Source organism: Camellia sinensis, chromosome 14, assembly GCF_055761805.1.
Source record: "Camellia sinensis isolate YWXY chromosome 14, ASM5576180v1, whole genome shotgun sequence".
NCBI classification, from domain to species: Eukaryota; Viridiplantae; Streptophyta; class Magnoliopsida; order Ericales; family Theaceae; genus Camellia; species Camellia sinensis.
This window is the reverse complement of record NC_138974.1, coordinates 51,372,414-51,396,689: the sequence shown is the minus strand read 5'-3', so window position 1 is coordinate 51,396,689 and position 24,276 is coordinate 51,372,414. Positions and strand designations below refer to the sequence as shown.

The 24,276-nt window shown below is 37.1% G+C and overlaps 1 protein-coding gene across 1 annotated transcript; it reads right to left on the bottom strand.

The window, feature by feature from the left end:
* Window positions 1-18,702: 18,702 nt before the first annotated feature.
* LOC114267721 (transcription factor IBH1) lies at window positions 18,703-19,864 on the bottom strand. Its single transcript, XM_028208788.2, has one exon. It carries the CDS (start codon window positions 19,459-19,461, stop codon window positions 19,003-19,005), a length of 459 nt encoding a protein of 152 aa, XP_028064589.2. The 5' UTR covers window positions 19,462-19,864; the 3' UTR covers window positions 18,703-19,002.
* Between the last annotated feature and the right edge of the window lie 4,412 nt (window positions 19,865-24,276).

Below are 24,276 nucleotides of genomic sequence, written 5' to 3'. Positions count from 1 at the left end.
TCATCGTCTTCCCACCACATTCCGTCGGCAGCCAACAGACACCTGTCTGGCTCCGGTTCAATTGCACTCGCAGTACTCTCCGTCCACATGCTCGCAGCATTCTCTATCTTCGTGCACACAGCACTCTCAGTCCCCTCAGGGCCCTTAGCTTTCCTAATTCTCTCGGCATCCTCAAACCTTTCTCGTTCCAGCTGCATCAGTACAGCCGGTTGTTCAACAATTCCCGTATCCATAATGCCCAAGTCTCGAGCGGAATTCTTAGCACCGGCGCTCTCCGGCGATATAACTGGACTTCCGGCCCTTCCGGCCACAGCTGATACTCTCGCCCCCGCCGGGCCCTGTTCTGGTTGGGATTCTCCCACTACATCTGGTTGATCATCGAGCCATCCAGTGGCCTCTGCCGATTCCTCATAGTCAAACCAGTTGATTGCCGCATCTCCTGGTTCCTGGTCATCGAAAAATTGCAGGTTGGCAAAGTCCTCCTCTATAGCTGTCAGATCATCTGCCCCTTGCCTAAATCCATCTCCCTGGATGACACACAGCTCTTCCTCCTCTGGCAATTCTATACCCAGCCCAATCTGGCTTGTTGACAAAATGTACTCGCTTGGATCATAGCCTCCCCCAGCAAAACTCTGTTCAATCCCAAATTCAACAATCTCATTCTCTCCTGAAATCTGCCCTGCCCCATCTTCGATGGTCACCACCGTTGGCTCTGGTTGGGTTGTGGAGATGTCCAACATGCACAAAGAATCGGTACAGTCAGGAAGGAGCACCTCCGGCTTGGGTAGGTGGGACGGGGTGATATAGATACTAGGATCGTAAGATGCGACCCCAGTTTGGATAAAATTGATTCTATTGGGAAGGGGAGCTTGGTTATGCGGTGGGAGAGGATTGGTTGTGACATTGGGTTTGTCGGGAGGCGCAATCACCTGCTTGTCAATAAGATCCTGGATCTCGTGACGCAATCTGTAACAACGGTCGGTGTCGTGACCGTGTTGTTGGTGATACGCGCAGTATTTTGCTGGGTCATGAGAGGGAGGGAGTGGATTCGGTAGTGGCCTCGGCTCCAGGGGTTTCAAATGCTTTTTCCTGATCAATACCCCTAGAGCTTTGGACAGGGGCATGTATAAGGGTGTGAAGGTTCTTTGGCCTCTGGGTGGATATTTAGAGGCTTGGTTATTACTTCCGGATGCACCGGAGAAGGGTGTGGCCGCCATGGGCCTTGGAAGGGGAGGGGGAATGGTGGTGACCATGCTTACCTCTAAAGCTCTTGCAGTTGCAGCGCCACTCGGGCCTGCATTGTTGTTTCGGTTGAATGTTCTCCGGGGGTGCTCCCGGTCCTGGTCAATCAGACCTTGTTTCATCGCATCCTCAATTTGCACCCCCATCTCGTGTAAATCTGAGAAGGTGGGAAAGGGGAGCACAATCATTCTCTGCATCAGCTTTGGTTGGAGATTGCGCACAATCATCCGGATTTGATCTTTATCAGTGGGCCTCAGAGTCATCATCGACGACTTTGCCCTCCACCGGGTTACAAAATCTGAAAAAGTTTCCTTGGGCTCCTGCCTTGTCGTTTCGAGATCACGAGTTGTAATCTCGATCTGAGTGTTGTACAAATACTGTGCGACAAAGGCCTCAGCCATTTCATCCCAGCTCCTTTTCACCTCATCCTCTAACTTCGCGTACCAGATGGCAACTACACCCGATAAAGTCCAGCCAAACAGCGAAAGCTTTTGTGGTCGGGTTAGGCCCATTGGCCGCAGGATGTCTGAGAATAGCCGAAGATGGACCATGGGGTCCCCGGACCCGTCAAAGCGGTCAATTTGTGGCATCTTGAACCTATCGGGCAATGTCACGGCCACATCGGTATATCCGTCCTCGATGTCCGGAATAGCCTTTACCCCTTGCGATTTCTTGAAGAGCTTCTCAAGCTTGCTCAATTTCAGAGCTGTATGGTCAATCTCGAACTCAAAGGGAGAGTCCGGGTGATTGGGTGTATGGGTCTTGGACAGTTGTGGCGGAAGCGGGGGCGGAGTTGGCCCCGTTGGGAGGTTCGTGTCCTCTTGCAGGTTCTGGATATTCGGCACGGTATTCTGGGTGTTTGGCGGAGCGTTCTGAACAGTAGGTGTCTGCTCGGGTAATGGAGCCCCTGCCGGAGGAGGAACTTGATGTGAAGCAGATGCCGCATTCTGCTGTTGCAGTCTGGTAATTAGCTCGGCCTGCTAGGCCACGATCTCGGCCTGTTGCTTGGCGAACTCATCTCGGCGAATGGCATCCTGCTGCATGGCCCGCATGGTCTCTTGCATTTGGCGCATCATCTCATCAACTCCTGTTGGTGTCGCCATACTGTTTTGATCTATTTGAACTGCTGACAGATCTATCTCTATAGCAACAATGGGGATCTCAATCCGACTGTCCACTGATGGGGGAAACCACTGTTCTGGTGATCTCTGTTCAGATACACTGCGCTTTCTCTGCCTTCTTCTGACTATTGGTGGTAGAGAATGGAACACTGGCTGTCCGTCAACCAGATCCTCAGATCGATTGAGCCAACGACCTCTTGTCCAAAGTGCTTGGGGGGTATCTGCTGGGTTTGAAGCAATTGTGCTAGAACTGCCCCCTAGTAAAAAGATAAATAAAGTAATAAGGAAATAAATAAACAGCTAAATGGACAGCATAACAGCTTAAAATAAATGCATGACACACAGCCGGACATAACAACACACAGTCGATAAGCTGAATACACACTGTCCTCAAACACTGATTATTATCCCTGTATCACTGTCCCCAAACTGAATCTCTGATACCCGCAGATAACTGATTCTCAAATACTAACTGATGCCCGCAGGCCTGATACCCACAATACTGAACTGACGCCCGCAGGCCTGATGCCCAAACTCATACACTGATACATGCATTCCTGTAAAGACGCACTCTAAAGCACATAACAGATAAGTGAGAGCCAAAACACCCCTATGTTAGGGTAGGGTTTCCCTGTCCTATTTTGTCAGGAGCTAGGGTTTCACTACGTACGCAGCGGTTTCAAACAACCTATAAACGGGTAAGCAACCTGTCCTAGTTTGGAATGGTCACTATGGATCCGAATATGCACTAGGTCGAATGGTCAAAAAGGGTGCCCCGGTAAAACCGGGGTTTGTGTTCCCATACTGGCAGAGCCCACAACCGGTCAGCCTTATGGTCATGCCTTGACAAGACAAGCCACCGGCAAACCGTTCAGGAATAGCAGATGGCAAACACGGTGTCCTAGGCGCACCAATGCAAATGCAATGCAAAGAAACACATAAGTGTAGTCAAAAACAGATATCATGAGTTCGAGTCAAGTTCTCTAACTCCCCAACAGAGTCGCCAGAAACTGTAGACGTCCCGGAACGCCTCGGGAGGGTGGAGCTCCCTTTCTGTTCATTTGGGGTTCACTACAGTTCGGGACTCTCAAATTGTCACGGTTCTAAATCTGAACCAAAGAGTCCAAATCCGGCAAATCGTTTTGAGAAAACAGATTTTTTTGAAAGAAGTGCCAAACATGGACTGCTTTGCCAGATACAGAGTCGCCACCTAAATATTTTATTTTGGGAAATTTAGGAAACCCTGACTCGGTGCCAAAGGCCACATGTCCGTCATCACCAAAGTTGCCTCGGCTCGGGAACTTGGGTACGATTGGGGAAAGTCATTTCGTGAGCACCCCCGCTCGCCCGATCAAAGATCGGCCTCTACTAACCATGATATCTATTTTTGAAAACATTGTGTGTTCTTATTCCGGTTATTAGCCTAGGTTACTATGTGATGCGCACAGCATACAAGTATAGACTGGGTCGCCTGAATTGGAACAAAACATTTCATATTTGTTTTTTGAAAGGTGGTTTGCTACTCGCAAGTAGGCTTAAAATGGAGATTTTGCCACCCTCGGGTGGGCTTAGAAAAGATGGTTTTGCCACTATCTAGTGGGCTTAAAACAAACATTTGATGAATTATCCCAATCCAAATAACCCAACCTTCACCCACAGGCATTCAGGCAGTTATATCACATAAGCAAATAGCCTCATGGTAAGCATGCTATTCATGACAGTCACTCACACGCATGCAAGGATGCTAAGGCATAAAACTTACCGAGTACTCCAAGCCAAAACAGAAATTACATTAGAAATCATACATGATCCTAAGTATACAAAAATGCCTAATGCAACACATGCAAAAATGCAACTATAGCAGGCTCGGCTATTCTAAACATGGCATATGAAATGCTACAGCTAACATGTATTCAATTTTGGAATTGAAATACAAATGCAGTTAGTATGATGCGCCGAGCTCGGTGCATGCAAAACAGATGAATGAATGCAAACATGCTATCATACTGTATGCTAATTGAAACATGCCCTAATCTAACCATCATAAGCGGATAAATAAAAGGGAGAAAGACGTGGGGTTGGAAGACATACAACACACACACGCACACTTATTACAGTATTGCCCTCGCACAGAGGGTCCAAATAAATATACAGTCCCGGGTAAATAATTACAGTCCCGAAAGAATAGTACAGTCCAAATAATGTACAAATCCCTAATTAATTTACAAATTAACTAAGAAAGCTATAAAACTGGCGTGCAAGCCAGGGACTGCCTTGATTCTGGTGAATGATGTATGCCCGGGTTGCCTTTGCGCGGAAATCCATGACGATGCCCCAATTAGCCTCTGTTTGCACCTGTTCTTGAAATGCGTGCCAAGCCTCGGAAGACCGTTGATTCTTGATTTGCTGCAACAGAGAGCAGGAAAGGGGCATAGCAATGTATTTTCACAAATATATGCATGCCTCGATCCTCGTGCCACCAATCAAGCATATCGAGGCATGATGGCCGAGGAGTCGAATTGCACAATTTAATGTGAAATGAATGCACATGAAAACAAAACTAAAACCTAACTCCATCATGGATAATCCGGAGTGTCGGTGACTGGGAATTGAGACATGTTCCGTCACTCGGAGTACGGAATGCGCCTCGTTTCCCGTGCCCGGGCTAACTCCTATCCTGAACACGATGCAATATGCATGACATGCATGAAATGCAACTAAGAAACAATCCTAACATACACAATGTTATGAAATGGCATACACGCTGCACGAGGTAATATACAACCGAGCATACACAATGCTATGGATGAAATGGCATACGCAATGCAATAATGGGCTTACACCAACATGAGAGAGCCTCAACCACACTCACATAGGAGGCCATCAGATGAAAACAAGACAACTCGAAATGGGTGCACGCGTGCACGCAAACCGAGAACCGACCCTCAGGCACCGAAATGCCACTCTAATGAGACATGGCAAAGACATGGAATATGATATGCAAACATGCAAAAATCAGTAGCAAAATGAAGGGGAAAACAGCCCCGAAACAAGGCGAAATGACACCCGATGCATGGAATTTCTCCCGAAATGCAAAACTAGGTACATGAAATGGCTTACAGCTATACAAAGCATGCATAATTGGTACATGGAATGGAAAGACAGAAGCAAGGAAGCCCCAAAATAAGCATTTTTACAGTTCAAAGCATGGCCAAACAGCAAACAGAAACAGGGAAAAACTAGCATGCAAAAATGGCCCTAAATGCAAGATAAAGAAGCAACTCACAGCTTCTGTCCCCAAAAAGATTAGGGTCCTTCAACAATGTTGAAGAGAGACCCAAAATATGACCTTTTACAGTTTATGGCAAACCACAAAAACCAGCACAGATATGGCTAAATCCTCATGCAAGAAATGGGCCAAAAGATGGACAAAGAAGCAAGTGAAGGTTTCTGGCCTCAAACACAATAGGGCCCTTCAACAAAGTTGAAGAGGGGCCCAAAACATGGCATTTTACAGTTGATGGCCAGACCCAAAACAGTATGCACACAAGCCAAAAATATTATGCAAAATATGGCCAAAAAGAGAGGTATAACACAAAGTATATAAAGGATGTCTCAAACAGTGAAATACCCTCAATAAAACATGAAGGGGAGGCCAAAATAAGACTGTTTTCAGTTCTGAAAATCGCCCAAAAATAGAAGCACAATAGGCTAATAAATCATGAAAAAATGGGGACCAAAGAGGGGTATAATGACAAGTGGCACATGGAGGTCCCAAACAGTGATGAGCTATTCTTCAATGTTGAAGAAGGACTCAAAATAATCCTATCTACAGTTTACATCATGCTCCAAAACAGATCACATATAGGCCAAAAATACTATGCAAGATTATGGCATACAAGAGGGATAATGAAGCAAGTATAAGATGGGGACCTCAAACAGTGAGAGGCCCTTAAACAAAAGTGAAAAAGAGCTCAAAATAGTGCCACTTTCAGTTAGGGCCGGAGCTCAAAATAGCAAGCATGTATGGCTAAGAAATGATACAAAAATAAGCTCAAACGAGGGGAAATACGACTCACCCTTGAAGACCAACCCTTGGATGTTTCTTGGCTTGAGAAGTGATGCCTCTTAGCTGCTGGAAAGCTCCCCAAGCTGCTGGAAATGGAGTAGTGGTGGTGATGCTAGGTGGTGATGAAGAAAAAGTGGTAGAACTTGGTTGTTTGAGCTTGAAAGAGATAGATGGAGGGAGATATGTATATGCAAGCTTGAAGGTAAAATTTTCCCAACCCTTGGACCAGTGCTGGAGGCCAGTTATATGGACCAAGGAGAGGGAGAAATGAAGGGAAAAAGTGGGGGGGAAATGACCAAGTTTTCCGCCAAAAGCTGTCCCCCGGATACAGATTTTTTTGGGGGAAAACAGATATACAGCTATAATGTACTCACCCTGAGGAGAGAGGCCGGCCAGTTTTTGGAGTTGCAGGTGGCCGGCCGGCCAGGGGTCAAAAGGGTCAAGGTGATTTAATGGCCGCCCATCACAGATAGGTGTCCTCCCAGGTGCCCTCAACACAACCCTGTGGTTCAAAATTGTCAACTGTAAAACAAGAGAGAGAACAAGCCATTTTTAAAAAGGGTTCAAAAGGGTCAGGTGGAATTACTGGCCAGCCACCAACTTTTAGTGTCCTCCCATGTGTGTACAACACAAATATGTGGTTAAAAGTTCAAGAAAATGGCCCAAGGTTGTTCAACATTGGCTTGGAAGTGAGAAAAGCAGGCGTCGGAGGGCGCCGGAGGAATATAACTGGTTGCTGAAACAATTGCTGGCCTCCCACCCTTCTACGGCCTTCCTGGTGATGAAACAGAGGTACCTGCCAAAAATGAACGAAAACCGATGCAAAACGAATGCTCGGGGGCCAGAACGCGCAGTTTGGGGCTCCGAAAACCGCCTGTTAAGCACCGAAAGTGGCATTCGACCGCGAAGTGGGTCTCTCAGACCTCAGTGTCCCTCAAAAGGGAGTAAATAAGATGCATGCCAAAAATCGGAGCAAACAGAGATGGTTAAGCGGTCCCGAACCGAGGCACACGGCCAACGGTCCCGAAAAATCGAAAACCGGGCTCCGAAATGGGCAAAATGGCCTACAGCCACAAAATGTAGCCCACGGCCACTGAGAGATGGTCTACGGGACCTCTCCCTCCCCTCAGGAAAAGAAACAGAGAAAATCGAGTCTGGTTCGCAAACCGAGGCAAAGCACAAAAAAGGGTTCGGAAATCCGGAGGCAGGGCTCACGGCCGCGACTCTGAGACTTCTGAACGAGCACGATATGCAACGTCACCGAGCGCTCAATCGGTGATGTCTGAGTCTTAAGGTCGGTCAAAAATGGGGTGTCTACACACATTTGTTTTTATTATTATTATTTCTGTCAACAGGCATGCTAACGTGGCATGACAGATGTGTTAGGAACGTGACATGATGACATGTTAAATAGAGAGTTAGAAAGTTATCAATTTGAGCAATTTGAAAGTTAGTTGCGGAGATCAAGTAGCCAAGATCAAATCAAGCACCAAATCTGCAAAATGGTTCCTATCAAACATGAGATAACGATAAGTTGAGAAAATCATGAACTTGTTGAGAAAATCATGAGCTTAGTTTATTTCTTCCTCTCATGTGATTGAGCCTATAAATAGACCAAGAGACATACAAAGATTAGGGAATCAATTAACAACTATCAATCACACTCGTGAAGAGTTATTTAGGAGTAGTTCTCAATCAGCCATTTTAGAAGTAGATCAAACTAATAGTTTTTCCAACCCCTATTTCTCTTCTTTCTGTCGATTGTTATATTTATTCAATTTTTTATTTTTGTTTAAGTTCTTGCAATTAGCGACAAGTGACAATTTATTCGAATTAATACATATTATATTCTGTTCCATTTCTTCTTTACTTAATTACCTTCAAGGAACTCCTTAATCTGTTTAAGGCATAGGACTCAACTATAAAGTTTGATCTTCTTGTATTTATTTAAAATCTGTTTAAGTCTGTCGATCAATTACTATGAATTCGGCGTAAACTAAATTTTTGCTAACAAATGTTAAGTAATAAATAAATAAATAATTTTTTGATGATGCAGGAGAATGATTGTTTGAAATGAGATTACTTTCATATAATGATGCGCATTCTATTTTATCATTTTAATTTTTAGCGAAAAAGTCTGCCAAAGGTATTTGTTATTGTTCATTTTAATTTATGTTATTTTCTTATTTAATTTCTAATATCAGCAACTAACATTATATAAATTTTTCTTATTAATCTTAAAAATTCACTCAAATATTAAAACTTAAAAATTTTGATTCCTTTTTTCTTCTTTCTGTTTGTAGTATTCCAACCATGAAATTGTATTATACAAGGTCAAATGGCTAACCTTGACTGGTTGTTAGAGGTTTGATTTTTTTATTATTAAACTAATAGTCAATATTAACTTTTGCTATATATATATATATATAATCATTAGAATGAGACACATCATCATCAAATTACATTATCGCAAAATATCGATCTCAATAATTGAAATGTAAACCTTGTTGGCCCATCAAAGGCCACTAATCAAATTAAATGGGAATTTTATTTACACTAAAAAAATTATTAAATACTTTCAATTTTACAATACATTTTAGGGAAAATTAGTCTAGGGTCCCTCTCCCACTTTTCATAATGGAAGAGATCCACAAAATTACTTTTTGATGTCTAAGGTCCCTAAATATATATCAGAGAAATTTGTCTTTGGTATCTAATTCGGACCTCACTTTGTTCATCGTAATGTCGAACATCTTCATGAGACTCTATTGCTCTTGAATCTCTGCAAGCAACATAGTCACACGAGGGGGCGAAGAACCGAGCTGTTTCTTCAAGAAGCTCTGTTTCAACTCAGACAAAGATTTCAATTCGTACACCACAGCTTCATCAGCAGACTGAATCGCTTCGCAGTTGTAAGGAAACTGAGCCATTTGTAGCTCCGCGTAAGCGGCTTTGACAACTGAAATGGTGGCGAAGAGCTTCGCAGCAAAAGCTTCCATGGCAGCTCTGTTTCGAGACCTTGCTTCATCGTTATTGTTGTCTTTGTCGAAACGTTGTGAATCGTTTTTGAGTTTGTGGTCCTGAGGTATGAGCAAGCAAAACCCAGTGCTTGAAAGGGGATTTTGAGGCTTTTTCAGAGGTGAATGACTTAGTGGAAGGTTAATAGAAAAAAAGAATTTTTTTGCTCCAATTGAGGAGGGTTGATTTCTTATCTGCAGACACAAGAAGATGGATACACGTTACACACCACAAAACACACAACACACACACGGCTATCACAAACCTATCACACACATGCACAGAACACAAAATTCAAAATTTCTCTGGAGATAAATTTTGAATTTCTCTGGAGATAAATTTCGAAGTCAGAGAAATTTGGTTAAAACACATTATGAAAACACATTTGATAAATTCTGAAGTCAGAGAAATTTGGTTAAAACACATTCTGAAGTCAGAGAAATTTGGTTAAAACATATTCTGAACTCAGAGAAATTCCGAAGTCAGAGAAATTCAAAATTTCTCTGGAGAGAAATTTCCAGAATTTCTCTGGAGAGAAATTTCTCTGGACCAATTTTCTCTGGATCAATTTTCTCTGGATCAACTTGAGGGACCTTAGACATTATGAAAATATTGAGTGTCCTTTATGCTGTAAAATCATAATACCAGGGACCTTAAAAAAAAAACCCCTACATTTTATTTAATTATTTAGAATTTTATATTTCTCTCGTTACACTATAATTTTTTTTCAAATTATCTTTAAAGGTACACTTAAATAAGAACAAAACAATACAAAACAATATTGTTTGATTCGGACTTTTAGATCTGAACATATTAACTTTGTTTGTTAGTGTATTGCCGAACAAAGTGAATTTATTCGGATCTAAAAGTCCGAATAACAATGACGGTAAACAGGTTGAATATTCATTTTTACGTATAAAAAAAACAAAAAAAATCAAGAATTGTATTTTAATATTTATGTGAATACCTCCTCTTTCATGGGTTGTTTCAAAAAACAGTTTTTATAATTATTCTTATCCTTTTTATTTGATTTTGTTTAAATTTTTTTCTATTCGTAAAGATAAAAAACAATGATATTAAAAATAATGGTGAATTTTGGTGCAATAATTTAAAGTTTTGGCCTGAGAAAGGAAAAAAAATTAAAACTTAATTATTTAAAAAGTGAGTTAAACCAAACAAAAATATAAATTTATGTATGCATGTTACAAATGCGAAATAATGTCAGAGAAAAAGGTGATATTCCTTTGTGTTCCATACCATTATAAACTGATTTTTATTTTTTTTATTAATTTATTATGAAAAAAATGTGAAAAATTAATAGAAATGAAATGTGACTTATTTAATCAATATGTTGATTTTTTTTTTTTTACCTTCCCAACCTAAATTAGCTATCATTGGCAAACATAACAAATTGTTTTAGCTTGCAATGCCCCTAGGGTTTCCATTAATATTGGCTGCACAAAAAAAAAGAAAAAAATTGTAAAGTTTTTATCTCATGAAGAAGATGAAGAATATATATATATATATGTAATTAGGGTATATTATGAAAAAAATAATAATATTTTATTTTAAGATTTAATATGTGTTATTCTTATTAATAAATTTAAATTAAGATATAATAAAAATTTAAAAAAATTAACTTAAATTAAACCCATTTAATAATTTTTTTGGTGTGAATAGAATCTCCAAATTAAATGGATAAGTCGGCAAGATAAGGAGTGGCCCAAACTCGAATAAACTGTGGGGGAATTGGTTCGGGATGGTCCCATTGAAACAAAGGTCTGATAACGAAATTACGCCTACAATTTCTATTTCATGACTAGATATTTAGCTGAGTTTTGATGATAATCTCCAAAAAAAATAATTTAAAACCTTGCGTGGTTTTGATTAATTTTTTAAAAATTAATTATTTTATTTTTTGTATTTTTTTATAGTTAATTATCTTAATATTTTCAGTAATTTTTTTACTTTCTACATGCACTTAAAAAGTAAAATATTTTTAAAATTCAATAAATATACATGAATTCAAAAATGTATTGAATTTTTATATTTTTTTATATTTGATGATTTTTTTTTTAATTTCTATAAATATTATGCTTTTTAAGTGTATCTAAGTTAGGTGCATCTAAAAAATATTTTTTTTAAATATTAAATTTTTTTTACTAAAAATTTAAGAAATACAAAAAATAAAAAACTCAATTTTCTAAAAAATAGAAATAACCAAACAAATTTTCATGATTTCTAATAATTCGTTTAGTTCTCTCAGGCTCTTTCTAACTCTATTGTTCATTTATAATGCTCAGTACATGCCTAAGAGTGCTTACAAGTGAAAGAGAACGGAAATCGAAATATAAACTAGCTTTTCAAAAATTTCTAAAACAGGGTACTCCGCTCGAGCGGACTGCAAAATTTACAAAATTTCTGGAAGCTTGATTTTCCCGCTCGAGAGACACTTTCCTTGCTCGAGCGGATGCACATGCATGCAATGGACCTCAAATCTCAAAGTTAAGCGTGGGTATTGAACTACAAGCATGCAAAAAAAACATCATTCAATCATGAGACCCAAAAAAAGAGTTAGGGAAGTCCAAAATAAGCACAATATCAGTTTATGACATGGCCAAAAAGTAATGTGAGCTCCTAGAATTTTTCCAGACATTGATGTCCGCTCGAGCGGGGACATTCACGCTCGAGCGGGGAGCCATATAGTGTGACTTCCAGCTCAAGCATCCGAATTCATGCTCGAGCGTAAAAATAAGGTAACCAGTACTTTTGCAGACCATGAGGACCCAAGTTCCCGAGCCGAGGCAACTTTGGTGATGACGGACACGTGGCCTTAGGCACGAGTTAGGGTTTCCTAAATTTCTCAAAATAAAATATTTAGGTGGCGACTCTGAAATCTCTAAGTCTCTAGGAGGCTCTTCACATATTTGTTAATGAAGGGAGTGCCATTGTCCGAGAGGATGGTGTTTGGTACTCCAAACCGACAAATGATATTCTCCTTGATGAAGTTCGCAACCGTGGGCCCCGTAGCGTTCTTCAGAGGGATAAAACTAAAAGTAAAATTTTACTTTGTATAAGAGTAAAATGTTACACTCTGAAACTAAAAGTAAAATTTTACTCTGTATAAAAGTAAAATGTTGCACTCTGAAACTAAAAGTAAAATTTTACTCTCCAAATCCTTGTTGGACAAGGCCATCTCAAACCCCTTGAGCCTCAACCTCTCCCGAACCCTCTTCCGGCTACGCATGATGCTACTCAGTACTGGCAGAGCCAGCAACCGGTCAGCCTTATGGCACGCTTCTCGAAGCGAGCCTCCGACAAACCGTTCAGGAATAGCATACGGTAAACACGGTGTCCTAGGCGCGAATAATGCTTGGGACCCCCTTTTGGGGGTCACCCCCTCACCCCCCTTTGCCACGTGGCGGGTGGTGATTGGAGGAGTAAGAAAAAATAAAAAAAGAAAAAGAAAATGTAACCAATGAGAGAGAGAGAGGGGGTCAAAGGGGGTGGGGAGAAAAGGAGGGATGAATCATTGTTGATTGTATAAAACAATTTCATAGCATGAAATTCAGATAGAGGGTGACCCATCACGTAACATTGTTCTATAGTGTTATAATGAATTGAAAGTTTCAAGTAAGACAAGTCGAAATTTTAGACAATCAAAAAAATGGCATTATCCTTATAATAAATATTTGTTGGTTTCTGTTTTACCAATCAAACATCAAGTTTGTAATATACAAAGGCTTTGTTCAAATGGGCATGAATCATCTATCTCAAAAAGATACCTGACCTCATATTTCATGTATTTATAGTCACATTATTTAATTTTTAATTAATCTTTAATTTAAAAAATTTGGTCATATGATTATTAGTAATTTAACAGAAGTACAAACAACTTTTATAAATAGAGAATCTCAACCTGTTAAAACGAGTTTTCCGTCTTTTATGTCTTGACATGCTTGAATCTCCACGGAGTCTAACCAAGATATCATTTTCCATAATCTAGACTACATGATCTATATGTTTTGACATTAATTGCTAATCAAAAAAATTACAAAAAAAAAAACTTTGTCATTGTACAATTCGATTCCATCAAATTTTCTACTTAAATTAATAGAGTTTGATTATATTTTGGCTTCACCTTGTCAACCATATATTAATTTGTTATCTTATTTGATACTGGTGATCTATTTAGTTGAATTATTGTACACATTTTGCTAATAAATTAGGTTACAAAGATTCTCTCCATTTCTTTAAGGACTTGATTCTACCACACACAAATTAATCGCGGATTTGACAAAAATGTTCATCAGATATCATACTAATCTTTTAAAACATGGAGGTTAATTCCAAGTGAATTTCATTCAAGAACACTCATCATTCTCAATATCCTTACCTGCAAAACTTTTTTCTAATTGACATGAGTTAGTAATAGACTAGTATGGGCATTTCATTGATCATATGGTTGAGATCTATGTAATGATTATATAAAATCAGTGACTAATTCTGAAATGCGAAATTAGGTGGATTCGATATTCATAGAGTGTCTTTATGTTTTTTTTTCGCTACAACTAGAGTATCTTTATGTTCAATTATTAGATTACATGCATAAAACAAATATGACTACCAGCTGGTATTATAGTATCTTTATGTTCGCCGATCAAAAAAAAATAGTATCTTTATGTTCAATTATTAGATTACATGCATAAAACAAAGATGACTACCAGCTGGTATTAGTCTCTTTTTTTCTTTTCTTTTCTAGTTCCTCAGTCAATGCCTTGAAATAGGTCATTTATAATTGTTGTACATAACATTATTATGCTTGTTGAAACATATGAATAGGGTCCTACTGTGATTATATGAGAGATTTGGAGACAGAAGACTCCAAAAATAGTGATATAACACGCTTGCTTACTCGTGTATGCCAGCTTCTTCCAAAAATAGTGAAATGCAACAAGAGAGAGACGGGTCAATTAGTACATAGAGCAACGTCAAGTTGTTGGAATTTTAAATGTTTGATACTTACATAAAGAAATAACATCAAGTAGTAGTTTCTTAGTCGCTCATAGAGACTTCTTCCTCACCCTTTCACTCGGGGGACTTAAAATCATTTTACACGCTTTTGTTTAAGGGTGTTTTCTTCCTCACTCTTAGAGGCTTTTTTTCTTCTCTTCTCAACTCATGACACCTATTTATACATACACTGTGATTATTTTAGACTCACTTAATAGTAAATGTCAAAAACCTAATTGAGTCATCTAGATACTCATCAACACTTCACAACATATCTTCCATATACTTTTAAACTTGTTAATATTTTGAAAACTTCAAATTACTTTTTTCCAGCACAAGTGTCATCTCAAAGCTCTTCAAGGAAAGAAACTAGAAGCAATATTATGATGAGGACGACAGTATGTCATCTTCGAATGGTCATCATTTACTCAAACCATTAGAATATGGCATTAGAACATGACCCAAACCACATGTTGGTAAAGTGAAATTTGCCTTTTTATCTAATCAAAATGAATTGTCATGTAGTTGAGCTTGTGAGAAAAACTTAAGAAATTCGTGTTGGTAAAACACATATTTTAGGCCAACATTTGGAGGATCTCTATCAGGCACCTTATGCAGTACCAAACTAATTAATGAGAGAAAAATATAAAGAAAAAAAAAATCAAAATCTGAGTGTGTCAATTCATCCCAAGAAAACAAAAAAAAAAAAGCTCGCAAGCACTCGGGATCTGCGTTCCTAATGCAATGAATCCCATTAATAGATAGAGAAATTTTCAGTAATATAAATGTTAGTTTGGAAGCTCTCCAAAATCAAAACAATTGCCTCCTTGCTGATATTTCTAAGGATTTGAATATAATAATTGACAAATGTGCCTTGTTCATTTTTGCCTAGACGAGTTGTGTTGTCAATATAAAATTCTCTCAAACTAAATGCATTTTCTGAAAATAAATCTTTCTGCAATAACTCATAAGCTTCTGATATGAATATCGTACCTATATCTAGGGAAGAAAACTTACAATATATATATATATATATATAATAAGAGCTTATCATATTTACACCTCCCATATCTTTGTACCAAAGTTCAAAGTATTTAAGAACTTCTTGTCACAGGAGTATGAAATTCAGCTAGATAAAACATTCATGCATGTCATGACATTTACAGAAAGAAAAAGTATATTACATATATATATATATATATATATATATTTGGGAAATGTCACATCAGTAGGCTTTGAAAAAGTAAGAAAAAATTATTTATAAGTCCTATTATGAAAACTTATGTTACATGCGGTCCCACTAAAAAATTTATGGTCCTATTAGTCCTGTGTGAAGTTTGTTGACACATTTACCCTCAATATTAGTTGTTAATATCATAAATAATGGTAAAACCATATACACGAAATTGAATGTGACTATAGATTAAGTTTGCGAAACGTAATGTGACACCTACATAAACGTAACGTAACGTGTCACGTTCCGTTTCGCAAACTTATTAGGTTTTTAATTTTTTAAATTGAATGTGAAAATGTTACTTGTTCGTGTATTTTGAAATTCACATTTATATAGATATGATCTATAGTAACATTCAATTTCTTATATATAGGAAATTGAATGTTACCATAGATTAAGTTTGCGAAACATAACGTGACACCTACATAAATGTAACGTAACGTGATCATATCAAATGAGACATTATATAAACGTGACGTGACACCTACATAAACGTAACGTAACGTGACACCTACATAAACGTAACGTAACACCTACATAAACGTAACGTAACGTGTCACGTTACGTTTCGTAAATAAGATCTTGTGGAATACATTTCTTTCTAAATAGGACTTGAAACTCTATAAGAAATTACACAGAACTCAACATAGCATAAGTGTCCAAAATAAGACTTATAAATAAGCCTCCCAAAAAATAATTATAAATAAGTGATAAATTTTATAAATATTAATAATTAAAATTGTAAACTTTTCATGATTATGTATTTTTATTTTATTTTTTTGGGAGTTCCACTAGGGTGTGATTGCCTCTTTTTTTAGGGTAAACATTTAAAAATTTTAAAATTATATAGAAGAAATCAAACTTATCAAAAATAAATTTGAAAAATAAAATATTTCAAAAATTTTATCCATAATGGTAGAAATAATAAAAAAAGCAAATGATAAACTCAATTTGATGGATTCTAAATCAATGCAAATAAACATTTTTTGACAAATAAAAAATTTATTTATAAAAATAGATACTACAATCGAGCTCAAAATATATCTTTAACATTGATCGAGATATACGTAAGCTAGCCCAGATACCCAATTATAAAAAAAAATAAAATTCCCCACAATATAGACATTTGTAATATTCTATGAGAAACACAAAGATCAACAAGTCTCCGAATAATTGAAAAACATTTTAAACACAGTTCGGCATATCAAAAAGTACCAAAGAAAACACTAAAGGTGTTCATACTAGAACCCAAGTTTTCTCTTTTCGCTTTTCTGGAAGGGACACTTACCAATTCAAGATATATATATATATAGGGAGCCCTTATTCTTACCTTATTTTACTCTAAATACACTCTATTCTATACATAGTTACTATTCCTATTCCAGTTTATTCTAAATATATATAGATATATATATTCTTATATAGTAATTTTTTTAGAGTGTTTTTTAACACACTGAAATGTATGTGGCGCCGCCTCTGAACACAATCATTGGTGCCTTCACATGTAGAGCTATTGATACGACACCAACTTAATATATCGACATAAAACCTGTCATGACATTGTTTCAGTGCCTATGTCAATTCATTTATAACAGAATATATTTTGAAAAACTAGTTTTTCTTCCTTTGGCACTATGAATCATTCAAGTTGATTCCTACTTTTTTTCCCACTAAAAAGTTTAATTTTGAGAAAATTGACTTTGTATCAATCTTCTACAAGAACAAAGGTAAAAGGGTTCTTCATCTAATCTTAGGGGAGACATCAAAATTGTCAGTCTATTCCTCTTGTACCTCAGTAAGGCTCTCTTAATTGAAGAGATTTAAATTTGAATATCTGTGGCTGCGGTTAGATAACTTGCTTATATGTGATACTATTTTCTTTAATATATCCATAATTGTATTAATGAAAGTGAAGGGCACATGGTTTTGGATAACAAAATTAGTGCCAGTGATACAGTGATACAGACAATAATAGTCCATATATCTGTGAATATAGATACAAAAAATTTTAAATATTGATATGTGTCCAACCTATATTTAAAACCTAATACAAAAAACAACTGTATATGATAGCTTTGCATGGCAAAAGGATATCACTAATATTTAGAAAGTTCCAACAATAACAACTTTTTATATCTCTAATATAGATTTAATTTATACAGAAAAAATTTATACAGAAAATAGCTCTTAAAATTATCTAGTTTTTGCCACAATTTATCAAGAAGAACTGTGACCCAAAAAAAAAAGAAAAAAAAAAAGATGATGAAGAGTAAAAAGAAAGAAATAAAAATATCTATATAAGTCATATTAATTACTTGATATTCTTTGCATGAATATCAAAAATTGGCTGTAAAGTAAAAAGATTATTCTCAATTAATGGGATTTTATCCTAAAATATGGTAATGCAGAATTTCAGACCCCTTTTTATTTTTTAAAAATGAAAACTACAAAACAAAATTTAGAGCATTTAGCTCTTTTCAAACTAAAAGGAACTGTACACCATGAGAGAAGACTATTATTGATGAGAAAGTTATGTGAAGAATAGAATCAATTGGTTAGTGATTCCAGACAGATGGATGACAAACCCAAAAGGCTACAACTGTAGAAGCATGTGTATGGTCAACACTCAAGACATCCTCAAAAAACATCCACATAATTATGTCTTCTTTGGACCTATTCACCTCCATCCATGACAGGAACTTCTTCTTCTTCATCTTTTAATTTTTTTTTTTAATCTTTCCAATCTTCTAATTCAAAGATCATATATGGATTACCTTAAGAACACCTTCTACTATGATTTTAAATAATATATTTCAGTATCGATAATACCGTCATAGTCATTTTGACAGATCAAAAGTTTAAAATCTCAATATCTATCGGTAGATATTTAAAACCATGCCTCCTCTTTGAACCTGCAACACTAGGCCGAAAGTCAGCTCAGGTCTTCCTGAATAATGGATCAAACAAATAAAGGGAGTGAAAGGAATCAAGAAAAAGCAAGCAAATTGTGACAAGATAGTAAAAGTGTAGAATTACAAACCAGCTCTGTATGTACACACAGGCAATAAAAGCCACATATCTGTATAATTTACATTGGTACATGGGTCATGGCTATTTTACTTCTCTACTTCTGCAAATAAAAAACCCAAGTTTCTCTTCAAGCTATCTCTTGCCAGAAACTGTAAATTACCATCCGTGATAACCCCCCTCCCTCTCTCTCTCTCTCTGTCTCTCTCTCTCTCTGTGGATTGGATTTATTTGTATTGTATTTATCTATATAACAACACAAGGCAATTACAGAAGACTCAAGTAGAGCAAATATCAACAATATTTCTCATGACCTGTACCTGGGTGGTAAGGCACTTGATGTAGTGTGCAGTTTCATCCAACAAGCAGCACAAATCCATGGCTCCACCGCCCGGTACGAGCTTTCTGAGCCCATCGGTTTTGCCAACACCAAACCCTTTTCCAGCACCTGATCTCCTTCTGAAGCCACCAGATCTTATTCTTCCTCTCATCGCCAAGGCACGCTGGCATCGAATTTTGCAAAGCACAGCCCGGCTCCAAGCCCTCCTTGATCCAACTGCAGAAGCCATGGATGCATCAGCAGCCAGTTTTATCATCCGACATCGTCGAAAAATCACTTTTGGAGACGATGGTGAAGAGGGTTTGTTCTTGTTCAGACTGTTTAGGGCTCTTAGAAACCCATAAGCAAACCTAGTTTTGATAGAATTAGGTTTCATGAGTAAGGGCTGAGGAGTCATGAAGGGCTGAAGAGAGGGTATATGGAGAAAGTAAGAGAGTGAGAGCAAAATTTAGGGTTTTGGAGAGTTGGGTATGTGTGTGTGTATATATAGATGAAGGGTTTGTGATGGAATGAAAGAGAAACAAGAATTGGACACCAAGATTTTCTTCTGACACAAAGGGGCCTCCTTGCTCAGAAGGACAAAAGCAAACTTCAGTTCTGATTTCTGACACAATATCTATCTATCTTAAACCAAACAGAGAGACAGAGAGAGGGAATTGTCAGAACAAATGTGTGAAGAGAATGAGGAAAAAAAAAGAAGAGAGAGAGAAGGGATTGAGAATGGGCGGTGAGGAGAGAGAGAGAGAGGGAGAGGAGGAGGAGGAGGGAGAGTTGGGGAATCAATCTTTTTTTAATGTGAATTATTTTATAATTGAATGAATGAATTATAAGTAAGGATGTTTCATGTTCAGTATTTGTGGGTTTGGAGAGGTGAAAAGTGAGTTTTGTGGGGGCTACCAAGGCCCAACCACCATATGATCGCACATGGTTCCATTGCCCACTTGGGATGAGGTGGGCCCCTCTCACATTTTTTTTTTATTTTAAATATATATATATTTTTTAATTTTTGTTTTTTCCTGCTAAATTATTTTACATTATAAAATTATCTGATGGTCGTTATTCTATTTGTCTCTTTTTGGTCGGTAAGAAATTGACAATTCAATGGAGGTGGTGCCGGAGGCGGCACGAACAAAGTCTCATTCTCCGGTGGCCGATTTATTACCCACCTCGGTGGCATGATAAGGTGGTTGTCAAATAATATTATAAATTTTAAATTTAGTTATAATATCATACTGAAGTTCAATAATTAATTCTTAAATAAATTAAGAATTGACGTATAATTTTTTATGTCATTGGAAGTCAATTCAAACACCGTGTTTTAGAGGTAATATTGTATCGCTACTAATTTTTTTTTTTTTTTTTATCGGCAAAGATAAAATTTTATTGATGAATTATACACAGTATGATAGAATACATCAATAAAGAGGAGTTTGGAATTAATTCAAGCTTCAACCTCCTAGTTGGTGAGAGATCAACAACCAGAGTAAAGCAAAAAAATCAACAGCAAACTTAATTAGTTAAAAAATTGCTTGTAATTTAAAATTTACGGACTAAATTCATTCTAGATAAGTGTAGTTACACAAGAAAATGTATATTTTGAATTGTTGACAATTTTTTATATTTTATTTTATTTTTTGATAGATTTTTTATGTCACCATTACATTAATTTAAATGGGCTCATCTTTCATGTATTATACACAAAGGCGGAAGTACGTGAATCCCAAGAATTGTTATATATCACTACCATTACTGAGTTTTGAGACGTGAAGCAATTTAAATTGTTATTTAAAAGATTTTATGAAATCAAATGAAATTGATTTTGTTTCTTTTTAACCTTACAAATTGAATACAACGTGGCAAGAGTTGGAACGTTCCACAATGCAAAAGATGGTGATATTTTTCCACAACATTTTGAAAATTTTAATTTAATTCAATCAAAATGAGAAATTGAAAAGTATGAGTGGAAATTCAGACTTTTTTTACCTGTCTTCTTTGAAATGTCTTGAACATTAGCATTAAATCAAATTATTACTTTACACATGAAAAATGGTTGATGTGTTAGTTGAGTGGTTATAGATGACCCTTAATAGTCTCAATAAAGTTTAATAAAAGATAAAGAAATCAAGAATCTCCATACTCTTACGCAAGCAAGCTACTTTACTTCCCACCTGCAATTAATGATGCTGAAAACTTCATTACTATAGAAAAAGCAAAATTGATGGTGAAATTTTGTACCATTGCAAACCTAATTAAGCACATAAAACAATACAACAATGGTAGGTATCATGAAAAATATTTTATGAAAATAATTATGAAAATTTTGTGATCTTTGAATTACACTCAGAATAAAGCACCACACATTAATCAAGATAATCCAAGAATCATAAATCTTTCATGATCATTTTCATAATCCCTAACTTTTTTCAAAACCATATTAGGAATAGAGAATGGATTAAAGGATGTGTCGCAGTAAATATATGAAAGGTTGGAATTAATCTCAGTTATGAAGAAATTCATATTTAGAATAAATCTTCTTTTTTTGTGACTTATTTTGTGTTTTGATTATGTGTTTGAATTGAATATTATGATTATCTAGCCACTCATATCTTAATTCTACTAGAATTATGTTACTTTATAATTAAGAAACAAGGGATGAACATTAAGAAAGTGTTATTTTCACTCTTCTTTATAAATCACACTTTTTTTTTTGTCTTCTAGTATGTATCAGGGATGATAAATTGTGTAAACTTTAATATAGTGAAAAGTAATTATGTTGGTATATTTAGAAACTCGCTAATTTTACAAATACAGAACGATTAACACACTTAAAACAATTTGAAGTAATTTATAAAAATATTATATATATATATATATATTGTGTGTGTCAATTTCCGACCACACTGCCAATCAAGCACTCAGTTGGAGAATACTGGCAAAATAAATTATGCCCGAACAACCTGTCACAGAAAGATAAGAATCCAGCAGTGGTTCGTCCACCCGGGGGCACTCCGACAATCAAGTCAGTAAAATATCTCTCAAAGATAATCAATAGTGCTTAGCTCACTAGACAGAGCATAAAAAACATTCCTTAGACCCATGAGGGTACCTCTCTTTTATAGCCAACACAAATCTAATTCCAATAGAAACCTAGCTTCAATGGATTTAGGCTTACTACTAATCTTGGACTCCCAGTAAGATTGGGATAAACTCTCTAAGAGTTTTATTTTTACTCAAACTGAAGTCCTTCCTCATTCTAGGACTCTTATCCTTTATCCGCTCATCTCGAATTCCAGTATCTTTGCAGATAACCTCGGCCTAGCCGAGATTACCTCGGCATCATGACCATGACATGTGGCACATCGACTGGTCACTTCGGTGACATCTCGGCCACGTGTCGTCATTCAAAAAATATGTTCCCACAACTGCCCCCTAGGTTCTATTAACTCGACATCCTGAGGTGATGGAACATATATCATTCCTTCCTTTAATCATGACCCCGGTTTAACTTCAACTTGTAAATTTTTAAAATTTCAACAAGTGTTAAACATGTCCTCGGTTTAATTTCAACTTGTAAATTTTTAAAATTTCAACAAGTGTTAAACATGTCTTCAGTTTAATTTCAACTTGTAAATTTTTAAAATTTCAACAAGTGTTAAACATGTCCTCAGTTTAACTTCAACTTGTAAATTTTTCTATAAAATTTCAACAAGTGTTAAACATGTCCTCGATTTAACTTCAACTTGTAAATTTTTAAAATTTCAACAAGTGTTAAATATGACCTCGGTTTAACTTCAACTTGTAAATTTTTCTATAAAATTTCAACAAGTGTTAAACATGTCCTCGGCTTAACTTCAACTTGTAAATTTTTCTATAAAATTTCAACAAGTGTTAAACCAACCTTAACTTGTAAATTCCAACTCCCAAGCATCATTCTCCAACCCTCTTTGGTGCACTACTTCCAGTGTCATTATGAGTCCTTTTGGACCTTTCTCCATTGGTCGTGTCTAAACATCCCGATGTTCTTTGGTGCAGGTTTCTTTTGTTCGACGTGTCTTCTGGATTCTCCATGCCTGACCTCCCGCGAAGGCCGGTGAGAATGTCTCTTGGTCCTGCCATGTTGAAGGACTACAGGAACCGTTTTCTGCCCCCCTTTCTGGACACCTTTCTTGGCCGCTAGAATCGGCGTATTTTGTAGCAGGAACGGTGGCTGCATGACGTTGTTCTACATCAGGAAATTGACGACCGTTTGCAGGTCTGCCAATTTATTCGCCATTCTCTTCATCTCGTCGTCCCGCCGTAGGCATCTATCTTTCCATACCTGGAGGTCGTCCTCGTTATAATACCCGCTCCGGTCTGATTTCTTCAGTATGCCACCCTCCTGGCCGACGTTCTTTCCTCCATGATTCTTATCACGAGTCTCTTTGTTACAGTTGTCTTCTTCGGCGTCAAGGTCAATGTGTTTCTTGCTCCCAGTAGGGGTGTCGTCCCCAACCTTCTCTTTTTGTCCGTCGTTGGCCATCTATTCTCCTTTCTTTTCCACAGACGGTGCCAAATTGTGTGTGTCAATTTCCGACCACATTGTCAATCAAGCACTTAGCTGGAGAACACTGGCAGAATAGATTAAGCCCGAACAACCTGTCACAAAAAGATAAGAATCCCGCGGTGGTTCGTCCACCTAGGGGCACTCCGACAATCAAGTCAGTAAAATATCTCTCAAAAATAACCAATAGTGCTTAGCTCATTAGACAGAGCATAAAAAGTATACATTAGACCCATGAAGGTGCCTCTTTTTTATAGCCAGCACAAACCTAATCCCAATAGAAGCTTAGCTTCAATGGATTTAGGATTACTGCTAATCTTGGACTCCCAGTAGGATTGGGATAAACTCTCTAAGAGTCTTATCTTTACTCAAACTGAAGTCCTTCCTTATTCTAGGACTCTTGTTCCTTATCCGCTCATCTCGGATTCTGGTATCTTCACAGATAACCTCGGCCTATACGAAATTATCTCGGCATCATGACCATGACACGTGGCACCTCGGCTGGTCACTCCGGTGACATCTCGGCCACGTATCGTCATTCAAAAAATATATCTCCACATATATATATATATATAAAATAAAAATTCCAGTACCTCTCCATTATACACACCAATTTATAACACAATTTTCACATTGACCTAGCAAATACAATTCTTACAATTGGTTAACCAT